The 9,290-nt window shown below is 39.3% G+C and overlaps 1 protein-coding gene across 1 annotated transcript in view; it reads right to left on the bottom strand.

Moving 5' to 3' along the window:
- Nucleotides 1–2,574: 2,574 nt before the first annotated feature.
- Nucleotides 2,575–9,290, bottom strand: part of LOC104522929 (short transient receptor potential channel 4-like) — a gene marked incomplete at its 5' end in the record, with an annotated part of 15,178 nt that continues 8,462 nt past the window's right edge. The window contains 3 exons of the mRNA XM_010165351.1: nucleotides 2,575–3,468; nucleotides 6,137–6,226; nucleotides 8,060–8,101. Of these exons, the coding sequence (XP_010163653.1) occupies nucleotides 2,752–3,468; nucleotides 6,137–6,226; nucleotides 8,060–8,101 (849 nt within the window). The remainder of the gene's footprint in view (nucleotides 3,469–6,136; nucleotides 6,227–8,059; nucleotides 8,102–9,290) is intronic.

The raw sequence follows: 9,290 nt of genomic DNA, 5'->3' as shown, positions 1-9,290 counted from the left end.
AAAAGAACATCACCATTTCAAATTTGGACATATTTTGAGTCCTTATATTTTTTCACAGAATTAGGTGTTTATTTGCCATTAAATTTAAATGGAAAAGGATCAGGTCCTTACTGGTGTCAGGATTTGATGCCTAGTATCACATAAAAATAAAAGCAAATGGTGATTTGAAGTATCTTTTATTTAATAGACCTTCATTTCAATATTTGGATATAAAAGAAAAAAAAAAAGACAGGAAAAGACTGACTACCTATTGCTACGCAATACAATGTCATAGCCCTTTGCCTAAATATCTTGCCCATCTGAGCTGCCTTTGCTGTTCTGCCTCCAAGACTTACACCAACTCCCAGCACAGCACATCACATCATGATGTGATGGTATGGCTGATGTTTCAGGTTAACCATCCTGTGTTTTTGCCCTGTTGGGAACTGCATACACACGAGAAATAGGCTCCTATGATGGCAGAATAATATGCAGAGCTTAGACCTGTGGTAGTTAACTTGTTCTGATAACGGTGCTTATGGCATTGTAAATACCCTGCTCAGGCACATTTTGTCTGGAATGAAACCACGTGGCTGGAATGCATTGAAAGCTCTTTGGAGTGAGGACTGTTTGTTTTTAATTTCACTAGTGAAAGGGCAGTAAGCTTAGGACTCCAAGGTGTTACAAACCATGATGAAGAATGAGAAAGTGAAATTAGTGGTAGAGGAGGACTGTTAACTGGGATATACAGGGCTTTGTGACAACGTGTGACACATTTGCTTTATGTCATTATTAGCACAAATGTTACAGTAGAAAAGAGAACTCTCTAAAAGAGTTGACCTAGTAAAAATGATATGAAGGTATTCTGCCATTATTATTATTATTATTATTTATTTCTTCTTATGCTTGTAATAATTCAGGTGCTTTCCAAACAGAAAAGCTACAGGCCCTGCCCCGAGGAGCTCACAATCTAAAGGTGGACAAGGAGAGAAATGTGAAGGAGAGAGGGTCCACAGAGAAGTCAAGAGGCCAAGATGGAAATAAACCGTATCTTAGCAATCAAATGTGGTTTGAAGGCATTGTTGCAAAGCTATACAAACTATTTTCTAATTACTGCTCATATTTTCCATTTTGGTTCAACTAATTCCCTCCTAGGTGCCATGGCATAGACAGATGTGCAAGAAGGAAGTTTTCAACATGTGACCTCAGAGAGAGCAGCATATGTGTAAAGCAGAGCTAGAAAATTCACCTAAGAGTAAAGACATGAGAGGGGTTTGTCTGGATTTTCAAAATTCAGTTCAGTACCAGGATAGTTTAGATCCAGGATGGTATGGCTTTAGGTCAGGTCCTACAAGGTGGGACTTACACGTGATGTATTCCATCTGGAATGTAAATATACTCTATGCATCTGGACGTTCCTTAATACAGGCTAATATGAACTACAAAATCTATCATGGCAGGGCTAGGGAAGTTAAGAATGAAATGACCACATTGATGTGGTATACATTCATGTGTTTCCAAGGGATGAGAAGGGTGATGCTGAGTTTGAGGGTGGCCATTCTTAAGTCAGTTCTGAAACTATATTTTTAATAATGTAGAACACCAGTCACTGATTAAAAAGAAACAGACTGTTTAATTTTAAAAATAATGTTTTTGACTAAGACAGTAAGTCACTCATCAGTTATGAAAAATACTGTTAGGTTTTCTTTATACATTTAAATGTCTAAGTATTTTTTATAAAACCTCCAATCAGCTTCCCCCAAACACTGAAATTGTCAAAGCAACTCTCTTAAGGCTTGCCTTTAAAAACTTCTCAACAAATTGCCATATTTTTCCAAGTACTCAGGGGATCATTGTATGTTTGTTTATTCCTGAAGTATCCTTCTCTTAGCAAAAACAAGTGTATTGTGAAGGCAAAAGCTAATAAGCAGTTAAATATTAAAGTGCATAAGTTGTCCACATTTGGAAAAATAAATGGTTGAAGAAGCAGAAGCTGTTGTGATTACAGATTTTTGGGGAGTACCCCGCCATCAGTTTTTAGCAAGCCATAGATATTTCTTTTACTATAACAAACATTTTTTTACAGTCTTCAAATCTTACAAATGCAATTCTAACAATGGTATCAGGATGGTGATAATCCTCTTGCTGGGAGGCAGAAGCTGTAACTAAATAATCAAATAAACTGATTTTTAATAATTTACAGGTATTCATAGTCCTTCAATAAATAAAAGAATATACTTTATCTTTCGATTCTGTATAGCTTTTGAAACAAATCAAGTTTCTAGCAATTCAAATAAATGATTCCATTAGCTTGATATGAATTGTGCTGACAGGAGCCGCTTATGATTATTATGGTGCCCAGAATCTTTTAAGAACCTATGAAGTTAAATAAAGGCTTACAAGTCTCTTAAGCTACTTTTTATTTGCATAGAAAAATATTTATCATAGGAGTCAACTATCATGAGAGAAATTGCATTTGTTGTAATTGAAAAAGATAGCTAAAAAGTTTCTGTGGATTATTGCAACAGTACAAGAATACAAGATGCTTCCATTTATTAAAAAATGTAAAACAAATCATGAAAGCTAAAGCAGGCTACAAAACAGAAGGTCCCGTATTATCTTTCTCTTGACTACTATGTTACAAGATCATGTGCCACAGTTGAGTACTATAAAGTGTAATTCTGCATTTGCTAATATAATTCTTAAAACATTCCCCCCCAAAAAAGCACTATGCAAAATATATATATTTGTAAATGCTTCCTCCTGTAAGCATCACAACCTTGTTATCACATAATCACCCTGATCAGTTGTTTCCTGTTTCCCATCACAGTCAATGCTAATGTCCAACTCCTTATCCAGCTGATCCTGTGGTGTGGCTGGTTCTGAGTTCTGTAACTCAATTTTTTCAATTTCTGAGGCACAAATACTTCCCTCTTCCTGTGAACTCGAAGAGTCATCGGTATTTTGTGATTCAGGTAACACACATTTTTCGTCAGGATTTTGGAGGTTTAATTCACAGTTCATGGTCAGTTCTCCCTCGTCCAGTTCAGCAGTTTTCTCACATTGTTCTTCTGCCTGTTGACGGGAAACTTCTTCAGAAACAGTGTATATTTTATTTGTACTCTGCTCCACAGAGTTTGTTTTTGATCGTCTGTGAAATAACCCAAAATTTTTTATGTCTGTTACAAAATTCACACGCTTTTGTTTCTCTTTAGTGGACTCAGACACCATCATTGCTGAGCCATTGCTTACATTATGTGCTTCAGAGGCAATAGTGGCTGATCTTGGATGAATCATTGTTGTTATGTCAAAAAGGCTGAAGGTCTTTTTCTTTCCTTTCTTGTTTCCTTCATTCTCACTATTTTCTTCATTTTCTGACTGAGAGGCACTGTCTTTGTTCATCTTTGGAGTCTGTAAATTAGACAGCTTGCTTCCTTTTAATAAACCCAGGACTTCAAAACGAAAGCTGGAAATATCTTGTTTTAATTCCTAAAAATTAGGAAGAAAGATGAAACATCAAAACATGAAAGGTAATTTGAATTTCCTCTTGTAATTAAAAAAAAGAAAAAAAAAAAAGGGCTTATGCTAGGGATTAGTAATAAACTTCATCTGGACAATACCTGGCATCTTCAGGGTGCTTTGCAGACTCTGTCTAATAGATCTTCCAGGTGAGACAGAAAAGTGAACAGCAATTTTATCAGAGGAAACTTCAGAGGAAATGTGCCTTAACTAGAATACTCATGGAAATCACCAACAGTGGTGGAGGCAGAAGCATGGACAACCTGAAGACCTACAGCTAATCTGCTAGACAGTATTATCCCATCATAAAAACAGTATTTTGATCAGCTGTTAATGCCATCCCTTACACATACACACAAGACACATACGCGCACAAGGCATACACATGTGTGCATGCTTCTATGTGAGTAGCAGGGCAGGTAGGACTTTATTCATTTCCAATAGCTGTCTGGCAGCTAGAAGCTAAGTCATAGCTAATCATTGCAGGCTGCTTTCAGCCAGTGCAACCTCTGTCTCTTAAAGGTCTGTCTCAGGAGAAGTCAACTTGCCTTCAGGAGATCCCTATTTGTCTTAATTTTCTTTAAAGGGATAATCATATAATCATAAAATCATTCGGGTTGGAAAAGATCTTTAAGACCATCAAGTCCAGCTGAAAACCTAACACTGCCAAGTTTACCACTAAACCATGTTCCTAAGCACCACATCTACACCTCTTTTAAATACCTCCAGGGATGGTGACTCAACCCCTCCCCTGGGCAGCCTGTTCCAATGCTTGACTACCCTTTCAGTGAAGAAGTTTTTCCTAATATCCAATCTAAACCTCCCCTGGTGCTACTTGAGGCCATTTCCTCTTTTCCTATCACTTGTTACTTGGGAGAAGAGATGAAGACGCACCTCGCTACAACATCCTTTCAGGTATGTTGCAGTTGTTATCCTGCAACGTCCCGTCCGGTCGAGATTTCCTTGTATCCTATCATTTCTTACTTGTGAGAAGAGTCCAACATCCACCTCACTACAGCTTTCTTTCAGGTATTTGTAGAGAGTGATAAAGTCTCCCCTCAGCCTCCTTTTCTTTATATTAAACAACCGCAGTTCCCTCAGCTGCTCCTCAGAAGACTTGTGCTCCAGACCCTTCACCAGCTTCATTGCCCTTCTTTGGACACCCTCCAGCACCTCTATGTCTTTCTTGTAATAAGGGGCCCAAAACTGAACACAGGATTCGAGGAGCAGCTTCACCAGTGCCGATTACAGGGGCACAATCACTTCCCTGCTCCTGCTGGCCACACTATTTCTGATACAAGCCAGGATGCTGTTGGTCTTCTTGGCCACTGGGGCACACTGCTGGTTCATGTTCAGCTGGCTGTGGAACAATTCCCCCGGGTCCTTTTCCACCAGGCAGCTTTCCAACCACTCTTCCCCAAGCCTGTAGCATTTTGCATGTGGTTGTTGTGACTCAAGTCCAGGACCCGGCACTGAGCCTTGTTGAACCTCACACAATTGGCCTCAGACCACCAATCCAACCTGTTCCAGACCCTTCTCTAGAGCCTTCCTACCCTCATGCAGATCAACACTGCCACCCAACTTGGTGTCATCTGCAAACTTACTGAGGGTGCATTTCAACCCCTCATCCAGATCATTGATAAAGATATTAAACAGAGCTGGCCCCAAAACTGAGCCCTGGGGAACACCACTTGTGACCAGCTGCAAACTGGTTTAACTCCATTCACCACAACTCTTTGGGCCTGGCCATCCAGACAGTTTTCCACCCAGCAAAGAGTGCACTCATCCTAGCTATAACCAGACAGTTTCTGCAGGAGAATGCTGTAGGAAATGGTGTCAAAGGCTTTACTAAAGTCTAGGTAGATAACATCCACAGCCTTTCCCTCATCCACTAAGCAGGTCAACCTGTCATAGAAGGAGATCAGGTTAGTCAAGCAGGACCCGCCTTTCATAAACCCATGCTGGCTGGGCCTGATCGCCTGGTTGTCCTGTCTGTGCCACGTGATGGCACCCGAGATTATCTGAATGAAGCAATAATGAGACAATCAGCTCAGGCTCTGGCTGCATCTTCCGCATGCATAAGCTGAGGCAGATGAATACAATTTTGAATATCTGGAGTTTGAGGCACCAATAGTAACAAGAATGTTTGATGCTAGAAATACAAAGTAATGGATGTATGTTGTGATATATATGGCCCTGTTCACTTCATCTGTGTCAAAGGGTTTTATTATTTGACTGCTTATTTAAGTTTTACATCTTTTAAGTCATATAAAAGTTGTTTTGTATACAAATAAATGCACAACAACACTCTAAACAGAAAAAACTCTATTTCCTAGGGTTCTGAATCTGTTTGCATCTTGCTTTAGCAAATATGTTGCTAAACACACCTAGTACCACTTCGGTGTCTCCTTACATGGGCACAAATGAAACTAGCTGATAAAACTGATTATGTCTCTGTGTTCAGAAAGAAGGAGACTTGCTGGAGTCCTCATACGATGCTATCTGCATGTGGTCCATCAGGACACAGACACTGGAAGCAAATTATATGCTACCTGAACAACCGGGGAGTTTGAAAAGTATGCTTCACAATCTTGTAATATCTTACTAAAACACCTATAAACATATAATTATCACATACCTTAAAATTTTCTTCTGTTAGTCCTTCCTCAGTTTTGGCATCTCTTATCATTGCTGCAACATATCTCTTAACCAGATTTCTCATAACTTCCTAAAAATATAAAATATCGTGTTAGCTTTCTTGGTTATCAAACCTACACTCACTGGGCCTTCTTGTATTTCTTTGTGCTTTAGGAACATGTCAAAAAATGTATAAAACTTAGATCTGTTTGAAAATTTGTTCTGCTTTTCAAAGGAAAGAGGTTATATTAATTATCCCAAGAATGGCTGTATTGGGTTTCACCGAAGGTTTGTCTCATGCCAGTAACATAACAGTGAGCAGTTGCTGATGCCTCATGAGCATAAGTCTAGTGCAGTTGTATAATGTTATTTTCAGCTACACTGTCCCAAGCCTCCTGCAATGTGAGATTCAGAGACCTTCTGAATCAGAAATGATAGCTCTAGGTTTAATGGGCTGTGACAGGTCTTCCTACTTATGGTTTTGAACTCATGTAAACTTTCAGCATCCACAAAACCTCTGCCAATGAATTCCATGGTATAGCTGGAATAAAATTCCATCTGGGGTTTTGTTTATTTTTAACCTCTTCTCTGATAGTTTCAATTGTTGCCTTCTACTTCTAAGAATGCTAAAATTATTTAGGTTGTAAAGGATGGCTCAAAACTGCCTGATCTAGCTCAGGGCCATGTCCTGTCAAGTGCTGAATACCTCCAAGGGTGAAGACGCTGCAGCTTCCCTAAGCAACTTTTTCCAATTCTTTACTACCCTTACTGTGATTATGATTTTGCTTACAGAATTTTCTTTCCAACAATTTGTGTACATTGACTCCTGTTCTTTTGCTGTGCACCTCCAAGAAAAATGTCTTCTTCTTGTGTCTCAACACCCACTATATTATTGAAGACAGCAATTAGGTCCCCTTTAACCTACTCCAGGCTGAAATTCGAGCTTCTCCTTTTATGTCAGCCCTCTAACCATTTTGATGGCCCTTTGCTGGATTCCTTCCAGTTTGTTAACATCTCTCTTGTAGTAGGGGGCCCAAAACAGGATACACTGCCCCAGATAAAGCCTTACAAGTGTGGGATGGAGGAGAATAATCGCATCCCTCAAAGTGTTGCCCACAGCCTTACTAATGCAGTATAGTATGTGGCTGGTATTCAGTTTGAGGATAGATGGTAAACAGCTGCTCCGTGTTCACCTTCCCCATGATTTTATAGGTCCCTGTTGTACTTCCCACAGCTGTCTCTTTTTCAGGTTGGAGAAGTTCTAGTTTACCTACTCATTTCCCACATTGAATCAATTAATTACCAAGCCTACAAGTGTATAGCCCACATCTTGGTTAACTTGCAGCCCTTTTAACACACACACACACACACACACACACACACAAAATAAATATGAAGATTATTCTTTGTGCTACAACAATCTCAAAAAATCACAGGCTGAAGCAGGAAAGATGGAAGAGAAGAACAGCTGACATGGGATCTAGACAGAGGCATTAAGGGACAGGAAGTCGTCTATGAGGGGACCAGAGCTGGAGAGATGGAGAGCAGGTTCTGATGGAGGATGTCAGTAAGCTGCACTGACTGAACTTGATGAATCCCAGTAGGAAGGTGGGATTACGTGTTTGGGTTTTTTTTAAAGGCAATCCATGTTACACTGGACAAAATATATCACTGCTCTAGGAAATACCCTTTTGCATCCCAAAAGCAGACAACTCTACTTCTCAAATGCTGTTGTTTGAACACCAAAAATACTATACTTGTTTGCTGAGGATTACATAAGTATGTATTTTGTAGTTGTTTGGGTTTTTTTTATTTTCCCCCCCTGCTTTCTCATGAAATTCTTCATTTTTTTTTTTTTTCCCTCCTGAAGACCTTTTGGAAGCATAGAAAAAGAATTGCCCAAAAAATAAACATGGAGCTGTACCTGGTATTGATGATGTCTTCTCAGATTGTCAGCTGCACGCCTCTGAAAAAAAGAAAAGAACAAAAAAACATAAATCCCTGTCTGGTAGTAAAATACTTCCAGTATAGCAAAACAACAGGTCTGTGCAGTATATGGTATCTAGCAAGCTGAGAGAGATGGTTCAAAGTCTGTTGAAAAATGGCAGCGTCGGAGCAAAGCCTGTCATTAGCTTTACAGAAGGTAGAATGTTGTCAGTGAGAAGGCAAAATGGAGATTTTCTGCATTTCATCAAGGGACTGCTATTCCAGCATTGGCATGGATGTGGTGGAGCAGCCAGGTCTCTGCTTGCAGAGCCCCCAAGTAATTGATCTGAGATAGAAGGGGAACAATGTGATCATGTTATTTACTTGCACAGACTGAAACATATTTTACTGAATTGAGAAAAGTTTGACATTAACGCTTGCTATGGTTCCTACTGTCTCATTTAAGATAGAGCTAAGCAAAAATCTGCATTATAAAATTATATTAAAGAGAAATTTTCCTGCTTAGTTTCCTGTTAAAAACACTTGAGCAGAGAGGGATATGGAAGAAAGAAACTTATCTTGCAATGCAGAGTTTGCTGTTGATAAGGAAGGAGGGTAAGAAGGATAGTAAATCTGAAGAGGAACAGCAAAAAGAAGTGTGGTAGGATGACAGCATGGTACAGGCTTCAAGAAAATGTTGCACTAGATTATACTGAAATATCTAAAGGCTGCCCAGAAGAAGATGGGGGGAAAAAAAGCCCTAAATTACTTAGTCCTTGAATTACTGTTGTCCTCAGTAGCATACTGAATCACATCTCCTTATCCTCTACCTTAATTATCCCTGACTGGTGAAAGAAAGACTTAAAATTTTAACTTGAGTTCTTATATTGCTGCTGGCAAGAAAATAAGGTGTCTGACCACTGATTTTATTTCTACAAAATAGAACACTTACAGCATCTCAAAACAGGATAAAAGGAAATCAAAGGGACTTGTTAAAATTGACCTCAGTTGCAGAATGAGGCAGGCACAGTGAGGTATTTTGTCATCTTTTACTTGAAACTGATTGTCAATTTATGCCCACCGCTGGGGCAGAGGGGCCAGGCAGCCCTGGAAAGGCCAGTACCCTCCCACCACACGTCTGTAGCCGGTTTAAAAAAAATAATAAAAAATAATAAAAAAAATTTCTGATTTTCCATATTTGACCACACGATGGAGACGTTTCATTCCTG

Source organism: Antrostomus carolinensis, unplaced genomic scaffold, assembly GCF_000700745.2.
Source record: "Antrostomus carolinensis isolate BGI_N321 unplaced genomic scaffold, ASM70074v2 scaffold8853, whole genome shotgun sequence".
Lineage (NCBI taxonomy): Eukaryota > Metazoa > Chordata > Aves > Caprimulgiformes > Caprimulgidae > Antrostomus > Antrostomus carolinensis.
The sequence above is the reverse complement of the archived record's forward strand: the minus strand, read 5'-3'. Positions and strand labels throughout refer to the sequence as shown.